This window comes from Trachymyrmex cornetzi, unplaced genomic scaffold, assembly GCF_001594075.2.
Source record: "Trachymyrmex cornetzi isolate Tcor2-1 unplaced genomic scaffold, Tcor1.1 scaffold641, whole genome shotgun sequence".
NCBI classification, from domain to species: domain Eukaryota; kingdom Metazoa; phylum Arthropoda; class Insecta; order Hymenoptera; family Formicidae; genus Trachymyrmex; species Trachymyrmex cornetzi.
The window spans coordinates 484,873-508,214 of NW_017299961.1; the positions used below are offsets into that span (position 1 = coordinate 484,873).

Sequence of the window (23,342 nt, forward strand, 5' to 3'; positions counted from 1 at the left end):
CTTGATCATCTTTTTCTGGATTCTCTCGCTTCTTCTCTTTCCTCCCGTGCACGCGTCACCGGTAAGCGGCTGAGGCGTCTTTTCAACGAGACTTTTCCGCGATTTAGCAACGCGAAAAGGTGGAAACGGTCGGAAACCGTCGAAGAAAGTGCGAGCGAGAAAAGGCGGAGGTTCGGTGGAGGGAAAGAGGGATCGATCTTGGCGATCCAATAAAAAGTAATGGTTCGAAAAGCCCGGGGCTCGGGCGGGAAGTCACCCTGACACCTTTTAAGCCTCGCGAACGAACGGGTTCGTCGTCGCTCGTTCTTCTCGTTTTCTCACCGTGCACGCGGACCCTCTTAGCATAAACTCGATGCGACGGCACATTCAGCCGCGCAAGACGTGAAAATTAAGCGGCGTTTGAGCAAAATTCCCTGGGATGAAAAATTAACGGCGAGTAGAGCCGCGATAACCTGCGTAATACGTTAATCGAATGTCGGAAATACCGTTTCCTTTAGAATAAAGAAAGTAAAAAGATATAACATCAAGGGTTGTTCCATCTTCAGATAAACTATGTGGTAATTCACCTATTGGATAAACAAAAGAGTAAAAGAGTAAGAGCGTAAGAGAGTAAAGACAGTGAACTGAAGTTTACCGAAAGTGGAACAACCCAACCTAACTGAACTAAGCGATAGAAAAATTTATATATTTTAGATAAAAGTCTGAGATATGAGATACAATCGCTTATTCAGTTTTCAGACTATTTTGTGATTTTTATTTCATGTTTGAGAAACGAAGTATACTAAAAGGTTTGCTGAAGCATCTAAAAATGTAGTAAGATATAGATCTAAAAATAATTTCGTTGGATCGATATAACTATGTTCTTTCCATGTAAGATTTCTTGTTTAACAAAATTTACTTTAACACATCTTAATCTTGAAATTATTTTACTTTTAAATTCTACAATGTTATCTTTAACTTCTAAGCTGATTATATTCAATTAAAATTCATGTAGAAATATTTAACTCGAGACCTGGAGCCAAAATGGTATCTTCTTTAAATGAATATGAGCATCATGCAGGGCAATCCCAGGAGATGTCTCGCGTATCTATGGATCTGATTTTTTCCACGCGTTGGGTCCCGAAAGGGTTTCTTCAGCCTCCTTGCCTGTCTATCCCTCTCTATCCTCTTTACATTTCCCTGTCGAAGACTAGAGTCGCGGAGATCGCCCATTATCGCTGAAGAGATAATTAAAAAGCCAGGCTCACAGGAGAGATATTAAAGTGTCGAAGAAAAAGAGAGAGAGAGGAGAGAGAAAGAGAGAGAGCCCTTATCAACGAACCGTTATCGCTCGACAACCGTGTTGAGACCGACTCTTTACCGCACTTATTCTCTCTCTTTTTCTCTCATCTCTCTTCTGATTTTCTGCCTCCTTGGTCTTTTCTCTTTTCACAGTCGATATACACTTGGTGTTGCATCGATTCCCTCACAAGTAGTCTTATTGCACCTCGCGTTTTAATTTTATTGATATTCTGTTTTTTTCTCTTTTCACTTTTCTCGCATCACAGAAATTTGTAGCCACGGTATTAGAGAAGAAAAGTGAAGTTTTACATTGTCTAGCACGTGACACCTATTATTTTCGTTTTATCCAAACGCAATTGGTTGAATTGCCTTAAACAGGCCGGAAGTACGCTTCGTATCTCACCACCTAGTAGAAATCATGTAAAGAGTACTCGTCAAATATCTCTATCAGATAACATATATCATGAGATACTAACCGATATGGTATTTATTTCTAGAGAGAGAATTTATTAACATAAATTATGCAACGTACATATCATTAGCATAATACTTAAGTAAATCATTATCAAGATCCTTCTTATACACTTAAAAGAGATCGCTGGCTAAAAAGGTCGGAAAACGCTGATTAAGACGAAAGGGTAGACCGAGAGAGAGAGAGAGAGAGAGACAAGAGAGACAGTCGGGGGTGGCAAAAACTGGCGGAGAAAGAGCTCGAGTGTGACGTCACGCGGCACCACTCGACATCTTATTTCCTACGTGTCCCCCGCTATGATACGACGGGTAATCTACAAAGGGAAAACGAGCCCCGGCGAGTTCTTTCCCTTCTTTCAGAAAAGCGCAGGGCTGTCCAGAAAGTCCAGGAACACACGGCGTTACCGACGTGTCACGTTACGACGATTGCTCGTGATAAGGGCGCGGAGTCGCGCCGGTTGATTCGCCTCACAAGGGTTCGATTAACGTCGCGGACTGCCCGATAATTGCTTCGCCCACATGTGCCGATATTTTTTCTTTGACGTGCCCCGTTCATGGAAAATGCTCGATTGATTAATGATATTATTTCTGAGAGGAGATATTATGGATGATCGAGATCGTTTTAGAAAGAATTCCTTTCCTACCGCAAAAACGTTGTTAACGTGTTTTATTCAGTACAGATTAATAAAGAAGCTAAAAGAGAATGGCAGAGGGGATTTCATAGTAATTTATGAATGCGTTTTCCGCGCGATTATTCCCGACGAATCGCTACGCGGATCGCACCGATGCGTGAAACCCAACGTGCGCGAATCCGAACGACGATTGTCACCGTTCGTGGGACGCGCCGGATGCATTAATATTCTTGAAGGAATAGTGACGTTTCCCCTCCCCCTCCCACGCGTAGGCAGCGTTCCACTTTATTCAGGTGATAGTGACGGATTAGTTTAGCAACAGCCCACTACGTTAATTCCCTCGCGCGTAATATCGTGACACACAGGATCCAATTAGTTGAGGTGATTTTTTTCTCTCTCTTTCTTTCTTTTTTTTTTTTGTCGTAATTGTACATTTGCCATGCGAACACATTTGTTTGTCAAACGAGTCGAATTCCGTAAACGCTTTTCGGTTGGGCCGAGAAAAGAACGTTCGACATGAAATAAATGGACTTCTGTGCGTGTGTATTTTTCGTTAAAACAAAAATGTGAATTGCGTACGAGCGGCATGCAATATGCTAAACGAAATTAACTCGAATATCATTTTTCTACCGTGGTCATAAAGCGCGCTCTGTCGCTAAATAAAACGGGCAAAATCGACGAAACGTAATTCACGTAAATTCGTGTAATTTTAATGGTTGAGCCAATGCGCCAGCTTTTCCGCCACCTTAATCATTCTATGAATGAAACGTGAATGTAATTATCTACTTTTCTTTTATTTTTATATTACGCTATCTACACAGTGTGCATATATTTTCTCTATATAATATTACTGTCCATTTTGTCCAATTGATAATGATTAATAATTTGTGAGTATCAAGATTTTTATTTATAATATATTGAGAGAAAAAATGCAATTATGGTAATTTAATTATAATTTATACTCATTTTCAATGCCAATTATATATATATTTTTAGTAGAACTTCAATATATACTGAAAAAAATTATTAAATTTTAAAATACATATTTTTTTAAATACTACTATCTAGATATTTGCTTACAATACATAAATATTTGCTAAAAAAAAATATCAATTAGTTAAATTGAATTAATGGTTCGTGTATACTAAATAAATATATATTTACATTTAATAAATTTAATTAGTATTATTGAGAAATAAATATTTATTAAAATTTAGTACGTTTTTTCAGTGCAATTGTTATTAACGTTACAGTATGTAATACTAACTATAAAAATAGAGCTCCTAATCATAATTATTTTACCATACAGTTATGGTTACAAATGCCAAACACTTTTCTTTCGGTATACGTAATAAGAGTTTACATATATAATAAATACTATTAATTATCAGTACAAAGAAAAGAAAGAATTTTTAAAATATTTCATGAGTCGTATGATTCGTGTGGTATATAAACCGCCCAAGGTCTTCAGCATCATTGACAGTACCCTATCGGTGTAATGACATGTTGGCTGCGCCTTTCACACCGGCACGACCGCTCATTTAGAAACCAATGGAAAGATTGGGCGCAATTGTCTCGTCCTGTATCGAGTCGCATACGATGCTACTGACCCTACGTGGCATTAATTCTCGTCTTGTGTCGCAATCGATTTTTTACGAGGATCGTTTACAGCGGAAACACAAATGTTACTGTTCACTGTATTACTTTGTACATTGAAACGTTCTAATTATTGTTGCAAACAAAAAATGAAATATTTTTCCAGAATTATACTATATCTTTTCGCGAGTTTCTCTTTTTACATATCGAGTTTCCACGTATTTGTAGTTGACAGTTTTCTGTTTCTGTCAGTTTTTTTTTACGAACTTGGAAGTACGTTAACGGGAATTTTGTTACCGACCAAAATCGCTTAAATCGAGGACTCGTATTAACTATTACCATTAAACTCTTGTGCTCAATTCATTACAGCAAATGTCATATGCCCGCACCTGGCCACAAAAATGGAAATTATTCAACTCGTATTAAAATCGCCATTCTCCATTACGGTCATTTAAACCGGTATATTTATCTGTCACTATAAATGGCATGCTAGCGATTCCATTAGCGAAATTGTGATATCGGCTTTTCATGACCGGAAATATGTAGCGCTAATTTTTAGTAGGGACAAATCGATTCGAAATTTAAACCAAAGGACCGTTTAATCGGGAAAGGGACAACTTTCCCTGTATTATCGTAGTTGGAACATTCAGATATAATGAAAAGATAGCAATATTTCGTCGGAATTAAAATTTCGCATCACCGATAAAATATCTCGACCAATTTAAAGGTCGAAAAATTACAAAATATTTCACACTGACTGTAATTTGTAACTACTATACTATTTTTCATATATCTCGTTTTTTTATATTAATATCGCGGGTCTAGCTAACTCCACCCTTGTTATTCCCGCGGGGCATCATTTTTCCCAATGTAGGTAGGCGTTTCCGGAAAATAAGATGACGTCACGAAACTTGTTCCGCGAAAAATATCGCGTAAAAATATCGATACACAACGGCGAACAACAAAATCAACATTTTCACCTCCGAGCTATCGCTGGAGCTATCGGCGTCATTTTCGCGTCGTTCGCAACTTCTCGCGCGTCACAGAACCGATATTCGCGACGAAGCGGCGCAAATTAGGCAGAGTATAGTCGCGAAAAATTACCATACAAATGGCGCCGACTACCCATCGAAACTCGTTGGCCACGCGGTGCATATCTATCGTCGCGCGATATTGCCATCGCGCATCGCAGAAGTTTGATCCACTTTGGTCGCGATGCTCGTCGCGGAAGCATTACTTTTCTCCAGATGAGAGGGAGAGAGGTGGTGCAAATATGTGGCGTTTACGAGTCGTCTTCGTTCGAACGTTCCGAGCGTTCCTCGAATACATATTGCCTGCTGGCGGTAGCAGTGCAATTAACATCACTCGGGACTCAAACCCTCTACCGAACCGGGACGAGGGAGGTAAAGACGACGGGGGAGGATCGGGAGAGAGAGTAATAGTTTTCCCAGTCAGCCGTTTCTCCGTCCTTCACCCTTTCATGGTGTTCCTCCCTGTGCCCCGTTTTTCGACGGTCGTCTTACTCCACCTCGTATATATTTATCTCTATCCATCTTGGCGAAGTTGGTCTACATATTTTGCTGAAAGCGGTTAAAATGAGCAATCTCTCCCTTCTTGCTCTTAAAATTTAGGCAATAAGAAACCGGTAATTGAATTCTAATTACTTTAGTTTTCGGGAGATCCAATGGTGCGTTTGCAAGATGAGATATATTAATAAAAGAAGGTCAATACCTAAGGGAACATGGAATATTAGGAATGTGATTGTGCTGTTAACATTTGTAGCTGACGACTTTGAACGGCACAAAAACTGTCTGAATAGCATTTTTCCCTTGCATTTTTAGTCGTATTTTCTCGTGATTCAGACTCTCTCTTGTTGCGCGCTACCGTAATATGCCTACTTTTACCCACACCGTTCCTTTTGACACTCATAAACCTGCCTTACTATCGTCGTGTAGTTGTCTTGCCGACTCTTGCTGTTTTTCTCTTTCTTTTTTTCAGTCTTCCTTCTTGCCTACTCCAAGTCGTATCTTCTCATTTATTTTCTCCTGAGTCCTATCTCCCTTTTCTCCCAGTATTCTCCATTCTCTTGCTTTGCATCCCTTAGATCGTAACTTCTCTTTCGTTCTCTCCATGGGTCTTTTTTTCTTTCTCTTTCTCTTTCTCTCGGTTCACCCCATGTATCGTAGCTCTTCATTCACCCCTCGTCGCTTTTTCTCTCTTTTGCTCTTTCGCTTCAACCTCCTGTTCGCCGCAATCCGCTCTCTTTCCTCTCGATGGTCGTCATGGTAACCGCTTCTGTCTCTGTCTACGTTTCCATCTTCGTCGGTCGCGGCCACTCCATCTTCATGTCCATCCGTTCCGAAAACATTGACTTTACCATGGCGGTTGTCGCATGATCGGTGATCCTTGATGACTAAGGATCTGCGAAAATGCTGTCACATGGTTTACTAAGACCCGGGAAAAATTTTCGAGAAAAAAAATGCGAAAAAAATCGTCAGGTCGAAATATCTTTCATCAGTAACGACTTGTTGTAGCTTACAGATTTACATTTATATTACAAAAAACATGAGAAAATACAACACGAAAAGAATGTGAAAGCCTTCACCCAGAGAAAGGTTTCTTTGATTTAAAGAAATGTTTCTTTGCTCTACGGTTAAAGAAAACATTTCTTTGATTTGAACATAATTTCTTTAAATCAAATAAATTTTTTTATTGGGTGTTGAACCTATTTCTTTCGCTTCTCATGGAATTTATAAGAAAAGACTCCTTCAATTAATACGATATATTTATATGTATAATATGTATAAGAGAGAGATTATATATCAAAAGAGAGATTAATTTAAATCATAATATAAAATCATTAACCGGATTTATTTTTACTTATCTACGTAAATACGACAAATAGACGTGGGAGCTTCATTTTCGAGATGTTGTGTAAGTATAACGCGAAGCTGTATAATAATTACCAGCCATTGCCTCGGGAAAGAGAAAGACAATGCCGAGTAATTTTGTATGAGTGGAGAATGAGAGTCGCTGCGACAACAACGATAGGAGATATTCTCGATAGAACTTTGATCCTTATCGTGCAACTTTGATGTAGACAATCGTGCTTTGAAATGCCTCGTTAGCCGTCCCGTATATCGATGTCGCGAGTTGAGGTACTCGTAGTGACGGTTTGCCAGGATCTTTCTCACATAATACCCGAGTCTCGGGTAAACTGCATCGTAGAATAGCAGATATCTCAAAACTAAATTTCCCAACGAACTCACAGTAAGCTTACCACATTTAACAGCCACTTATTTCGCGTCCGCATTCATGTACTATACGTTGTCGCACGTACGATGTTATCATATTCACATGAAAATGTAGAATTATAAACGTCCGTGCAAAGGTAACAGAGTAACCGCACTCGAAAACTTTAATTGAACGCTCTTCAAACCCAACTCGCGACAATTCTGTAGTATCTAATGTGGAGAAGTTTAAGCCGTTTATATTCTTGCTGGAAAGATCGACCGCGAGTTTATTAAGGAAGACGATCTCCCTGGGTTCCGTGTTCAACTATTCTCAAAGCGATGTAAGGCGATTTTTCATCGAAACCTGACTTTTCTTCGTTCCTCATTATGATTCCGCCGTGCAAACCGCCGTTCTCACTTTGTCACTGTCTAATAAAGCTTTTTGCTTTCTTGGCAGATTCACGGCGGCGCCGTGGTCTTAAGTAAACTTGACCCGAACCGTCCGTTAATGGATTCGGGAACACTCCCGGGTCCATTCGAGTATGCAAAGCGACGAGAGCGAGAAGAGAGGGCGGGAAGGGAGTAAACAGAACCATTCTGGCGATAGCGAAACCATTGGTCGACTTTAAACGATCAGATACACTTTGGTTAATGAGATTATTTGACGCCATCGGAGTCACCGCGTTCTCTCTTCTCAGCAAACTCCGGGAAAAGTTTCGGTCCACCGGAAATTTTCACGATGCACTTTCGACCACGAACGATAAAGGGACGGTCACCAACGGGACTAAAATTTCCACTTCATTTTGTAACAATCGGATGTACATTCCGACGTCGATAATGCTATCAAATATCAGATTATTAATATAATATACTGTGCTCGCGCGCGCGCGCGATTGATACACTTGGAGATAAACAGTGGTATACAAGCTTTTTATGTAGAATTAATGTACATATAGTTGTATAAATTATTTTATAGTTGCAATATCTATAAAATAGTTTATTCAGCTATGTATTGCATATATTAATTCTAAGGTAACCGGACTCTATATGGCTTAGAATCTAATATGACCTATTCGCTGTTTGTGGATAATTACACGGTGAATTTAACAGATATAACATTAGTAAGTCATGTGCAGGCTGTCCATCTGACTCGATTGCATCAGTTTATTGCTCAAATAGTTCATTCTGTTATTGTCAGTAAAGCAAAATGCAGTACATCATGGTCATGATGTAACATTTCATAGATAAGTAATTGCTTTCTACAACTACTAAGAGATAATTATTAGTTTTCGCAGTTTATATTATTGTAGCTCTGTACTTCTACTTTACATTACTGTAGTCAGTTTATATTTTCATCACGTTTTGTTTATAGTTGGAAAAAGGAAACCCTTTGTGAAATGGTATCAATATATTGGCCAACCTAGGCGTACTGAGTGTAATAATCGGTTGTAACGTTTTTTTTATACTTTTGTTATTTCCACCGATTCTAATTCACCTGTTAAATATCGTGAAGATAAGTAAATAAGTACATAAGTAATAGATAAGTCAATTGTTTGGAAAATAGTTCTGTATGTATACGTCAATAAATATGTCAATTAATATGTCAACAAACTTATCATTTTATAAAATAAATAATATAAAATAACACAACAATCATGTTGAATCACTTTATTTTCCATTTTTCTAATATTTTTTATGAAAAAAGGAAGATCATACATTAGATACATATGTACACAACATGATATAAATGTTATGTTTTCTTAAAATCTTCACTGCACTCATGTAGATATTTGAAAATGTGTCATATTTTTTTAATGTGCAAAAATATTTCCTTTTTTAAATCTGAATCTCCATCAGTTTTTAATTTTGGATTCGGCAAAAAATTGGAAAAAATCACAAAGCTTAGACAGGTCATATTAGATTTGGTTACCTTAAATATAAAACTTATGCAGTTGTCACCTTCATAATTGCTATCACTCTTTTTTTCTGAGTGTGTATAGACAAAAGCCGTCGACAAGAAAACGAACTAATTATCCTTCAACTATTATCACATCCGACAAGGATTTATGGGTTTCTCGAGAGCAGCGAATATATATCTCGATTGTGATAGTTTGGCGGAAGCACACGAATCACGTATTAATTGGTAAAATTAAAGGAAACTTTGCCGCTATAACGAAGTTGCCTGCGTCGGTGGTGCCGACTATTTATCAATTTTAATTAAGCCGTTCTTACGTAAGTGATTTCGCGTTTTCCTGCGCGCGGACTACTCTGCGCGAAGCCAGTATTATTCTTAAGTACCACGCCGGACCGTTAACTGCAGCTTGCCAGTTAATTCTTTCCGTAGTGAGGCGAAGCACTTCTTTTGACTTTGCGCCACTACTAGTATTACTGCCATTAGTAGTACTGCTTACGCCGCAGTATCGTTAATTGCATTTTCAATGAGAATATCTCTGTTGCACTACAACGAACAGTATAAGTAAAAATTATGTAACGGCTTGACATAGTTTTCGTTCAGAGGCACTTTATAACGACCTAGATCTTCCACAACAATCGATTTATATTGTCTCCTCGATATTTCTAACTTAATCCTATGATGTTCTGTTGACGAAAAGATTTTAATGCTGTACGAAAAACATTCGATTACAAAATAGAATTTTGCATTATACATTCTATCGAGTGAGCTCTTGATCTTTTCTAATTTTGTTATTTCTTCTTCCAGTGTTATTTCCAGTAACGTCCTATGGAGGTTAGAAGACCAAAGGAACATGGGATCAGTTATCAAGATGGAAACTCTGCAAGTATGTGAACAATTTATCTCTGCATAAAAATTCATTAAAGAAGCTATATGTCATGTCGACAATTTACGAAGATTCCCTTAAGGCTGCGTTCAAGAAACTTCACTCGAGTGCATCATGTATTATCCTTATTGTTCACAAATGTTAAATAAAGATAAAATGATACATGAGTGCACTCGTAAAGTTTCTGAACATAGCCTGATTTTACATGTTTTGGGCTTCACATTGAAAGAAAGGTGTTTGGTACTTATAACTATAATTGCATAATCTATCCATAATTATTTAGGAGCTTTATTTTTATAATTATTATGTCAGTAATAATAATTATAGCAGAACGATTATAAATTATAATTGTTTTCGGTGTCTCATTATACATTTTTATATATATATAAAATTATAAATACCTATAATTATTATTTTTAACATTATAGTAATAATAACTGTAAAAATGGAATTCCTAATCATAATTATTCTTCCAATTGCAATTATAATCACAAATACTGAACACTTCTCCGAGTGCATATTTACTCGGTCGTACGTAACTTTCGGGTCAACAGAGTTCCAATGTTCACACGATGTTTTACGTGTCCTGTGGCTAATTTACATACTCGGGCCGGGCGATCCTGGATCGAGCTAATATCCGGACGGTAAGTCGGCGCATTAATTGCATTAATTCCCAAAAGTAGCTGGCGCGACCTGGCCACGCCGATCCGATCGGCGATGGCCGATGGGTTGCATATATCGCGATAACGCAGGCAGATCGCTGTCGGCTCGATGAACAAAGATAGGGTCAAACCGACGTGGGAGTGGAACGTCTGGTCGTAGCAGTGCATTTACATTTGTAATCGCATCGTCGGGGTCGTACTGTCTAATCCGCTCGCGCGGCTTGCAAGAGTCCGATCGAGCTGAGTGCTGATCGAATGAAGCAGACGCGAACCATTTATTAACTGAAGAGCGCAGTAACGAAACCAGTCTTCAAATTCAAAGTGCTTCTTAAAACATTACAAAACTCTTAAAGCATTAAATTTCGCTTTAGTTACAGTTATTGAAGATTAATTTAAGTACTTAAAGACTTTATTTTCAATCTTATAATCTCGTAATCGGGAAAGAATATTTTTAATATTAATTTTATACAACTCTTTTTTTATAACTTGATATTAATTTTATTTAACTCTTTTCTCATTTCGATAAAATATTCTTGAAAAGAACTCAGTTCATTAAAATCCTTAATCTATATAATTCTATATACAAGAGCTTTCTGCAGCATTGCTGCATGCTTACGCTATAATATCCGGGATTAAGAACACGAGGAAATCGGCATTGCATCCTGGTGCTTTTGCTTTTTATATTTCCCAGAGTAAACAGGATGAATCCATGCGATAAAGTGAAGAAAAAAACAGAGCAAGCAAAGTGAGCCAATTAAAATTGCGGTTCATCGTATAGCGCCAAGTTTTATCATCGCGCTAGCGAAACATATAATTGTTTAGTTTTTGATGTAATTAAATTATGCTACAAAAATGCACGTGTGGACGAAGCAACGCCTCTATTGTATTATATATCTCGTGTGTAACATACATATATTTCCGTAATTGAGCGCTACCGATTAAGTATATCGGCTACTATTCATACTTAAACGTGAGTTATTGTTATTTGAATTCTGTTTTTTTTTCTACGTTTTTTTGTATGCAAACTATTTTTTGCGATACTTCCCCGTTAACAGAAAATCAATAACTCTTACAAAACGACCTGTCGTGAAATGAATGATACAACTGGGATTTGTAGTTCGACATTTTTATAATTCGTTAGTAACCGTCCGTGTGCACAAAGAGGCAAGGAATTCGTTTCGTCCGCACGACAAACGCGTTTCCCCATTTTGAAACTTTTAAAACAACGCACAAGTTGAAGTATGTGCAGGAAATATTCCATAAACTTCTCTAAAACGATAAACTGAAATATCATCGAGCAAATAAATAAATAAATGGTAAGATTATTGCCATTTTATTAAATATTTAAAAATATATATTTATGGTTTTTTATGTGTGTTTAATTAAACATATTTTTTCCTTTTGTTTAAAATAACAAAAGTTATTTTTACAAAAATAATATAATAATCAATATATTTTTTTCAAAGAATAAATATCTATAAAAATTTTACGAGTTATTAGATTTGGATTAAATATTACATGTTTGGATTAAAGTACAGAGTTTCCGATTTCCGATTATATTAATTAGAAAAATTATTAGTTTTTATATATAGACAAAAATTTTATATATTTAACTTTGTAACTTTATTTATTCTTTCCGAATATTTTATACATAAAACTAGTTGACCATGAAAAGTTTACAATTTATTCTCTCTTCATAGAATTCTTTTCATTCCCGACGGTTATTACAAAATACCGAGCTAGGATTAAAAAGATAAATATTAAGAACGCGCAGGAAGATAAGCTCGTCGTTTCCCATGCATTTATAAAACACTTCCGGCCGGATTATAATTTCAAATAAGTCTTGTAAGACGGAGAAAGACTGCTAGAAGGAGCACCTCGGTTCATTTTAAAAGAAGAAATCGCTACTCCACATTAAGGATCTTTTCGTGCGTCCATAGGAAGAAAGAATACGGTCGCGACATAATATCGCATTCGAATACAATAGACGGCTTATTAGCATTTCGTACCTTCACAAGACCCCTGTCACCTATGACCCTTTCGAGCAAACGGCTTCCACATATGCAGATACACGACGCTTCAAAAAGTATCGCCTCTCATGTTTTTCTCCGAAACTTAGCTTTAGAAATCGTTCCTTCTTCTTTTCTTCTCTCGATGAGAAGTTCAATTGAATAATTCTTGAAAGAGCCAAACTCAGCCAAAAGTTTCTATACTTGTTCCAATATACATCATACATTCTTTTAACCATAAGTTTTTTTTAATCATTATTATAGATTAAATGTTTTCTCCCCGAAAAAATTTTTTGAAACGTGTTATATCGCACGCGTAACAACTTTCTTCAATCTTTTTAAATTATACATTTCTATGTAATCAAGCATTAAAGGAAATTTCTTAAAGCAAAGTTTACTTAAAGTCAACAGAGAAGTCAAATATCAGACGCGAAGTTTGAAATACCTCCGCTGTTATATTTCTACGGAATATCTCTTAATAGTTATGCATCTTTGTGCTCAATCTTCTCTTCAATTATCTCTCTCGTTATAGCTAAGATCTGCGGGATTTTAATCAGAACGCAAATTAACCGAATAACCGGGAAGTAACACAAAAACAACTGTAGGTGAGATTTGTAGACGCGACTTTAATAAAAAAAAAATCCAACTTGAAAGTAACTATATAGAAAGGACAATTTTGCTGAAGTATCTACAAATTTAACTAGATACAGTTTTGAAAATAATTTTATATTTTTTATTTTATTTTATTTTCAGATCTTTATACCTAGCTAGATTTTTAGGTACTTTAGAAAAATCGTTTTTTCCGTATAAAAATAAGAAAAGCGCCGGATAACTAGCCTTCCTGCCCGCTATTTCTCGTCCGTCAAGAGCACGTAGAAAAAAGAGCTACAACTTCGAAGTTGGTACAGGCATGTGTACGTACGTCGAGTAAGAAAGAAAAATCCTTTTGCTTCTTCTCCTATCCTCATTTAAGAGAGAACGAACGAAGAGTGGGAACGCATCCTGGAAGTGTGTCCGCATCGCTAGCATCTAAGTAAGTGAATCCGAGAAGAGAGAGCCACGGCCTGCGACACCCTTGTCCCTTTTTTTAACGGTGGCGGAAAAGAACCGCTAGAAAAAGCGCCTTGAAACCGGTCCAGGTGGAAGAATGTATGTACGCGCGCTTTCGTAAATCGGCAAAAGGTGAACACCTGGTCGTCTGCTCGTCGTCATCTCCGCGCGGCGTCCACCACGCCGAGATTTAATGGAATCGAAGATTACCGCGGCAAGTTCTTCTTGCCATTGTTGCAAGTAACGTCGTTAGCCGTTTTCGGCGCGTTACCGAGGCAGCCACCTTTATGAGTTTTTCAGTCAACTCTGTAATTTCAACTCGCGAAATGATCGTTATCCTTTCCCTGCCGTTGTACTTTAATAGGATTCCGCTTGTTTTTTTGGTTTCGCTGAAGCAAAATATCGTTGCTCGTTATTAAGAATTAATCAGAGCTCAATTAGAGGGTAACTATAATATTAAAATGTTTTTTTGCAACAACTTTCTTCAATCTTTTTAAATTATACATTTCTATGTAAAGATAACTACTTTAAAAATAATTACAACAAAGTTTTTGTCATTTAAAATCGTTAATAATAATAAAATCATTTATCCAATAAATCTAATTAAAAGTGACGGTATAATATAATTCAGAAATATTGCTAGTACGGATTGATGTATCCTGCCAAACTATATTTCACGTCAGACATTAATTCTTCGTTTACATCAATTTTCGTTATATTTCACGTAAATAAAAATTTAATGAAATTTCAACACGGATCGCTAGAATTGGCATCAAACGCACTATCTGAGACAGAGATCGAAATAACCGCGCAATATTCCATGCAAATCACCGGGTTGCTCGACGACTTATCGGTAAGATTCACCATTTCCCAATTTGTACCCTGCAGAACCAATAGAATGACAAAGGACCATCAAGAGCTCTAGGACTCTCTTCCGGATAAATCGATTCCTCCCACCTTCTATCTGTTCAGCAGTGGCTCGTTTCCACCTTGTACCGGAGGTCGTCGTAGTCGTCGTCGGTTGCCTTTTCTCCCGCTCTTGCACCGAGACAAATTAACGCCCCGATTATTCTTCTTTTGCCTACCTACCTCGACAACAACCTGCATCACGCCAAAACCAGCACCACTCGCCCTTCCCCAACACCGAAAGCTCCGGTAATTAGCATAATTCGCGATAAAGAAAAAAAACAGCATCCCCGCGGAACGACGTCGAGAGGCGGCGAGAATTGCAGAGAGATCGCAGGGAGGCAGAAGTGGAATGAAGATATAAGTGTGGAAGCTCCGATAGGAGGATTCTTCAAGGCTCATCCGTGCATTCTGAGTGTCGTGCATGTTCGACGATACCTCAATATTTTTTGCCTTTTTTATCTTTGTAAGAAAGATGAGAAAAAGGCGCTCTTCATTAATACTATTAATGAGAATAATTTTAATTACGTGATAAGCAACAGATGTACACTATTAGATCAAAAGAGCAATGGCAACTCAATTCTTTCTTAAGTTAAATAACATTTGTTAAAAACTTTCATGTATATCAAAATGTAAATTAATCCATTTCTGTGGTTAAAAATCGTTTATATTAACGTATGCATTTAGTAAACAGTAAACTAAATTTGATACAAATTTAATACATTTTCTTGAGTTAAATCATTTAACTCTATTGTTTTAGTCAATCGATAGTTAGTAAATGCTATTAAGAGTTAATACTGGATGTTTGTGTGTACATAATTTATTCTGTACGACAATAATAAATTTTGATACATTTCGATCCACGATTCGAGTCCTCTTCAGTAGATAATTAACGCAATTAAATTACAAACTATAATATACACATAATATACTTAGTCAATTTAAAACTATTTGTCTGTATCAATAAATTGACTAAGTGTATTATGCGTATATTATAGTTTGTAATTTCATTGCGTTAATTATGTACTGAAGAGGATCCGAATCATGGACCAAAATGTATCAAAATTTATTATTATCGTATAGAATAAATTAAGTACACACAAACATCCAGTGTTGGCTCTTAATATTATAGTATTTGCTAACTATTGATTTATCTCGTTTTTAATTGTTTTAATTAAATTAACGATATATTGGAACAGTGGCGACCTACGAAAATGATTAAAAATATCTCAAATTAACACACAGTTAACAATATGAATAATTGTACAATTTGACACTGAATTTGACGGTATACATCTGATAAATAATATAGATAATAAAAGTAATATTTATTAATGAAAATCATTTTTAGAACTGCTCGATAAACAAGTAGGTGTACATTTAATATCTAATAAAATGATATAAAAGAAAAATAATATGGATTCATGACAATAAAGATAATAAAAACCAATCAGTACAATTTAATTGAAATAAAATGGAAAAATATAACGCACAAAAAGGTACGAACCATATAACAGAATTGGATAATATTCCAGTTCAATGTACGCATTCCGAGCCTTATCTAATGGCCACTTTTAGCAATGCGATAAGTAACGCCTCGTTCATCTCGATAAGTATATACGTGAGCTAGATCGAGATAAAGCTGGGTCCCGTTGCGGTAAATAGCAAGACGCGCTCGATAATAATTTACTTAGTGAATTTTGTCGGTAAAACCCGGTGATATATCGGCGCCAAATTTTTCCAGCTAAAACTTTTATTAAAAATTTTAAAGAGTTTTTGCAAAACAGAGCACGTGCTAAATCGCGCGCACTAATTGTAAGTTAACGATCTGCGTTGTCAGTCAAATTCAACTTCAATAATGAATAATATTAACATTATCAACACAATGGTCAACGTATAAAGATGCAATTTCAAAATTGAATCGAATGTGTGAAAGAAGTATTGAAGAAGAACAAAAGAACGAAGAGTAAAAGGACGGGATTCATAAATGGCGATGCTCTGATAATGAAACAATAATGTGCGATGGCCCGTGTCAATAATTCCAATTTGCCGGGTGGCGAAGACCTAACTAAGGGTTCTTGAGAAGGGTGTTATGCACCCTTACCATGGCGATGCATTCGCACCTATGCGAACTATGTAGACGAGCGTATCAATTTACCGAAGTGACGGTGGCACCTAAATGCATGCCTGTGTCTAGCGACTAGACTGTGCTTGTAAACAAACGCATTTTTCTCAAAATTTTTGTTCAAAAAATATTTTCTTAGACAGAAAAAATATAATACATCATAAAATATTATATGTCCATAAACATCTATATCTTCTATAAAAAAGAAAGAGAAATATTAATACAAGTTACAAAAATAATACAAAATATTTCTTTTAATTTTTGTTGTTATTAACATTTTTAATATTTTTCTTTGATTTAATTACATTAATTAATTACATTAATTTTAGTTAGTTATCAGAATTTAAAAAATAGCAGCTTATTATGGAGACTTCATCATTATACGTGCTCTGGCGAGATAATTGAATCGATGATTAAAAGACGTAATTCTCCAGCTTCATGGCGTCCTAATTTCCTGTCATCGACTATCCTCTTTAGTTTCACTTTCTTTCTTTCTCGTCGCCATGACTTGCAGCTCGTCCTTCGGCCCAGGAGAGACTCATTAAGGAATTCTGCGTCGACCTAGGGAATCGCTATTATTCTCCGCGGTTCTTATGGCAATCAGTGCATGGCAATATCGCCGTAGGTATCGCGGGACTAAATCTACGAGCTATTTACCACAAAGTTCAAATTCCCATTGGACTATCAGGGATCTTTGGCTGCGGTTAGTAAGATTATATCTGCTTTCACAAAGACAAATTTTTACTGACTTTCATTTAGCATAAAAAACGATGATAGCTAATTTGTCGATTGTTTTCGAAGAATTTATCTACCTACGTGTGAGATCATTCCGTTGACTCACCCGACGGTTTGTGTTCAATATCTTGGATTCAGACGTGGCTATCTGTATTTAATTAACGTAACAGAAAAGTCACGTTGATGATTTAACTCTACATACCTTTTATATTTCAATTTATTGTTTAACAAATATCCTATAGATTTATTTACAAAAGTAGTAATCGATTCTTTATGTATTCGTTTTTTGCATTTTATGCGTATCATATTAATCGTACTTACTTTAAAATTTTTAGTCGAAATAAAATATATATGGTGAAACGTTCTATTTCTATAATATTCCTGACGATTATTTGATACAACAGTCTTGTGTAAGAATATTATCATTAAGTACATATTTCCATTGATAGTAAATCCAGATAACATTTTTGTATAATGCTGTATTTCCATGAATATCCGTTAACGAAAGGAAGATGATCAAACAAGAACATAGCCCACAAGTCCCCTAAGTGCAACTCCAAGAATTCTTACAAAGAGCATACATAATGCTTATAACTCGCAAGATTTTCTCTTTAAAGCGCGAATGAGAGAAGATACTACTCTCGATTTTATTTTTCAAGCTCTTAGCGCAAAGAAAACTTATCTATTATTCGCATTCAAAGTTACAGCGAAAATTTAAATCGAGGAAACATTTGTCTTTCTGAAATACATTTAAACAGATTTTTTTATGGAAAATTTATTAAAATTCATTAACTGCAGATTTGTGTAAATCCGACGCTTGCAGTTTTTATGCAAAATCGTGCTTATTCAATGAAAGAAAAAGAGAGAAAGCCGCACGTGCGGATTGAACTAATGTGCCGCATGTGGATCTGTCTCTCTTTAACCTTGACCCTCGTAATAATCGCAAACCTCCCTATCAGAGGTGAATCATCCCCGTTGTCCGTGCTACTTGCCATAAACGTGTTTCATTCTCTGATTTGTGTTATAAGTATATGTTTGATTTTTTACTTTGTTTGCTTCATTTGTGGTAATAATCGGTACGGTACTTATCGCAATCCTTCACTATGTGTCACCGTAAAATCAATTAAACACATAATTATTCAATCAAACAAATTTCCACAATTTAATTTGTGATATAATTTCACCTTTAGTTTATGATTGCATTTCAAGTCCGACAGTAAGGCCCAATTTCACAATATATGGTTACCTAAAGATTAAAGGTAACCAAGAAATTCATGAATGAATATCATTGATGAATCTGCTGGTAACCATATATTGTGAAAACGAGCCTAAGTGGTGTAGTTTATAACTGAAAGTTGTATTTACAATTTACATATAAATGTTATTTGGCTAAATCTGGCTTTGACTGTAACTGTTCTTTCCTCACTTATTGATTTGTTCATATGACAATCTAAATTAATTTAATATTGATACAACCTTTTATTTAATATTAAATAATTCACTTTAACGAAATATAATATGTATTTTCAAATGTCAACGTTCTCTGTGCTTATAAATACATAGACCAGATATAAAAATAAGTACGTGCAAACATATCGCAATGTATTCCGGAAAAAAATACTGATTAGAGACAAAAGCAGAATGAGAGTCGGGAAACCTTCCGTTTTTCTCGCTGAAAATCAAAAGGAATGCTTGATACGCACGTGGCATTAACCATCATGTCGGCATATGGAATTCCCACGTTAACCTTGACCCTCGTATATACTCGCAATGGTGCCCACCACGCCCCAACCGGTGAACCATCCCCGTTACTTCCCCGTAAACGCTTTTATCTCGGCTTGCGCGCTGCGCGAGCAGCGCGACTGCTATCGCTCATTCTCCTTTTTTTCCTCTCCTCTACGATTATATGGAACTCGCGGGCATCGTGCTCTGCTGCTGGCTCGTATCGATCTCTTCGCCCGCTCAACATCCGCCGCCAGTGCTCTCTTTCTTCATCCACCGAGATCACTCGTGCATCGAATATTCAATACGACATCGGATAATATGAGGTAATAAATTGAAGACTTGACACGACAGAGTCTGCTAGTGCCATATCTTGACGTTATCTTTTCATCGAGAGCCTTCAGATATTTCCCTTAAATTTTTTTTTCAATCATTTGTAACATTTTTAGTCTCCATAAAATTGAAAAAGAAAATACAAGGAATAATACATATATTGCAATATATGTTTATATATTTTTTTTTTATTTAAATCATAATATCTGCAGAAAAAACGGTTTTGTATTAAAAATATTTAGCTAGATACAGATATGAAAATAATTTTAAACATCAAATTAATTATGTAGGACACTCAAGCTGGTTGTTAGTATAACAAAATTTTTTGCTACATTGCTCATTATGCTTAAATTTCCTACATAATTATTTTGATGGCCCAACAAAATATAAATTACGTTTAGATCTGCAACCAGTTAAATTTTTAGATATTTCAGCAAAATTGTTCTTTCAGTGTTAATAATTTTTGAAAGTTTTAACTATTTAAAGTCGACATAAAGGAAGAATTCCAGGGCCTTCGACCTTTGAACACATTCAATAGGCGTTTCGCTTACTAGAACAGAAACAGCTGCCGCGAACGAAGGCCACTAACGCGAAGTATAATTAGTTTCGCTCCTTACAAGCAGAGTAGGTCCATAGGCTATAACCGTTTAAACCAAAGAATTCACTTGAAAAATACCTTTGTGCGTACGCAAAGCCCCAGGTGGCTTGTAGCCTTCATCGATGGTCAGTCCTTCCTGGACAAGAAATCGAAGGTTGAGTCAACAAATTGCGACATATCTGACAAAATACGAAACTTTGTTCGAGAACATTCTCGTCTCGAAATAGTTATTAGGAAAGCGTGATTAACGCTTTGTTACCGCACTGACGACGCGACGCACCCTTATTTATTCAAGACTAAATTTGTACGAAATTTAAGTACAATATAATTGAAAAAGTGGATGAAGAAGGCGTGTTACATTAGATCTATTTTTTATACCTGCACTAGAACTTTTCTCTCTCGCTTTCGCCAAACATATGTATATCTATTTCACTTGAAGTTCTAAAAATGTACATTAGTTCTATTACAAAAGACGAACCTTTTCTGCAATGTTCAGTAAAGTTAGTCGACATATTCTTAGTTTCGGAAAAATAATTAATAATTTCGACCTTAATGAAGTCGACCCATAATAATTTTTCTGAAACAAAGAATTTATTTGAAGAAAGAGCCTTTACAATTATTACCGTTCTAATAAAAAGTTATTAGAAAGTGTGGCAAATACAATGCTTTTTCTTTTTGTGAAAAAGTGAATGATTCTCTCGCTGTTTTAAGACAGTAAAGCAATGGTCGGTGGAACTTTCTGATGCAGGATCGAGCCCGGAGAAAATCCCGGACTTCCCTTAAAATCTTCAAGGAAACTCACCGCATCGTACCGGAGCCGAGAACGAAACGGCGCGGCGGGAGGGAGAGGAAGGGAGAAAGGGAAGAGAAAAGCATTGCTACAGGCGTCAGGATGAAGGTACACGTATTCTTTTTAAGGCGGAACACTTTACTGCCGCTCGTTCCACCGGCGGTAATGGAGGGAGCTCGGCCACCCCCGAAGAATTAATTCGGGGCTAAAGCCGAGGCGAGCACACCCACCCCCGTCGATATCGAGTCGCTCGCCCGGAAGTGTTAGTGTCTACTTACCACTCCTTCAGTTAGCTTTTTACTTTAGTTGACCGCATTAGCGTCTCTCGTTTCGCAGGGACGCCACTACCGGGACGATTTCTAATTTAGCCACCAATTTAAGCGTAGCCGGTCTCCCGAGAGAGAATTAGATATTTCCATCTCGACGTGAAATCATCGCTTCGACGAAATTCTGTTCCGCGCACGAGGTTTTAATTTTTTTTTATTCGTTCTCTTTGCGAAAAAAATTAACGATTTGGTTGAAGTATCTAAAAGTTTAGAGTTATAGATACACAAGCTCAAATTAATTATAAAAATGTCAAAATTTTTTGCAGCATTGTTCATCATGCTTGATTGAACATCCTACATAATTATTTTGAACAACATAAATTAATTAAATCTCTGAAGAAAATAAATCAAAAGAAAGAAAAATTTTGCTTTTAAAAACGAAGACAAAAAGGTCGTGTATATAAATTTAACATCATATGATGACAAAAATATATAAATTTATTTTCACATAACAGTTAACAGTAAATTGATAAAAATAATAATCATTCACGCATTAATGAACATTTCAAACGTTTCACCATATTAATGAACGAATTGTTTTGATGGTCCAACAAAATTATTTTTAAATCTCTATCTGGCTAAATTTTTAGATACTTTAGCAAAATTATCTTTTTCATTTTTTTCCTTCGTATTACAAGTGACGATAATTGCAGCAGATTATTTCACCTTATGAGAACGCACCACCTGTCAGTAATTATGTATACAAAAAATTTCTTTGTATTAACGCTAATGACACAAGAGAGAAGAAAAGATTTATTTTCTCTATCACTACGTTTAACCTTCCAGAGTTGATAGTGGGTCTATTGAATTCACTTAATTACAAATCTCTTTATTAAAATGTCAAGTAATTCAATTTTCCTTATACTACATCTGCAAATTTGGATTATTCTTACTAAAATGTGTTTACTATTCATTCTTTATTATACGAGTTATTATTTTGGTTTCTTGTAATTCATTAATTAGTGCCTTTTAATTAATACAAATTAAATGGGTGCTCCGAAGGCAGCATCAGAAACTGTGTATTACAGATTTTGGCGCAGTTTGAAGGGTTAATTAAATGCAATATTGATACACGCAGGAAACGCGATGCCTACATACTTCAATACGTACGAGGACGCAGGTTTAATGATTTAAGCATGTCGATCAATGGAACAGCCACACAAATCCCATTCGCCAGGACCGCTTAAAGCGCTGACTCATGGCTCTTGCATTAATTTAACAGGCGATAGATTTTAACATTGCCATCGCTTGTTGTATACGTATATACATTTACTTCCCATATAATCCTGAGGGATGCTTACCGAAGCATTGGTGTAGATATACCTCACATCACTATCTTCCCCTGTTTAAACTTGAAAATCCCAGCACACCACCTTTCTTCGTATTTACTAGGGTACTGAAAGATTCTTGGCGCAGTTGTGCTCGCTCCCTTGTACCGTTCGCTTCACCAAAGCAGCAGCCTCTATTCATCCCCCGGTGCGCATCGTCGTCGGCGTGAGTGAGACGACCGCAAACTCGCAAATCGACGACGGCCAGAAAGAGCACGGTGGAGCCCCCAGAGCAGCGTGACCGGGGTGAGGAAGCGCAAGGGGGAGGAGAAAGAGAGACAGAGACATAGAGAGAGAGAAAGAGAGACAGAGTGAGTGAGAGAGAGCGCAGTCGGCGTTCTCGTGTCATAGACAAAGACGCGACGAGATCGAACCTCCCGCCATGCACGTTGCGGAAACGACCGAGCGTCGACGAAGCGGCCGAGACGGTCGCTCAGTTGCGCGCGAGACGTGCATCGTGTCACGTTGTGTGCTGCTGCGTTGCGTGCTGCCAGGATCTCGGAGTAGTCGGAGTAGTCGGAGTCTCGGAGATGCGACGCAGCCGGCCGTCGCCGATCGTGCGCGTGCGTTACATCAGCATTCACTCGCTCGCTCGCACATTCGTTTCGACCGTCTGTCCCTGGACTTCTCGATAATATCGGAGCCTGTGTGATGCATCTTCTCGTAAGTTTTCGTAACGTCTATCGCGAGCGGAGAGTAGTCGATGACCGTATCAATATGGCTCGTTGATATCTCACGAAACGTGGT

At 36.8% G+C, this 23,342-nt stretch overlaps 1 protein-coding gene across 1 annotated transcript in view; it reads left to right on the forward strand.

Moving 5' to 3' along the window:
• Positions 1-22,836, forward strand: part of LOC108766953 (uncharacterized) — a 48,548-nt gene extending 25,712 nt beyond the window's left edge. The window contains exons 3-5 of the mRNA XM_018516542.1: positions 9,933-10,011; positions 20,900-21,049; positions 22,660-22,836. Of these exons, the coding sequence (XP_018372044.1) occupies positions 9,933-10,011; positions 20,900-21,049; positions 22,660-22,836 (406 nt within the window). The remainder of the gene's footprint in view (positions 1-9,932; positions 10,012-20,899; positions 21,050-22,659) is intronic.
• Positions 22,837-23,342: the final 506 nt, after the last annotated feature.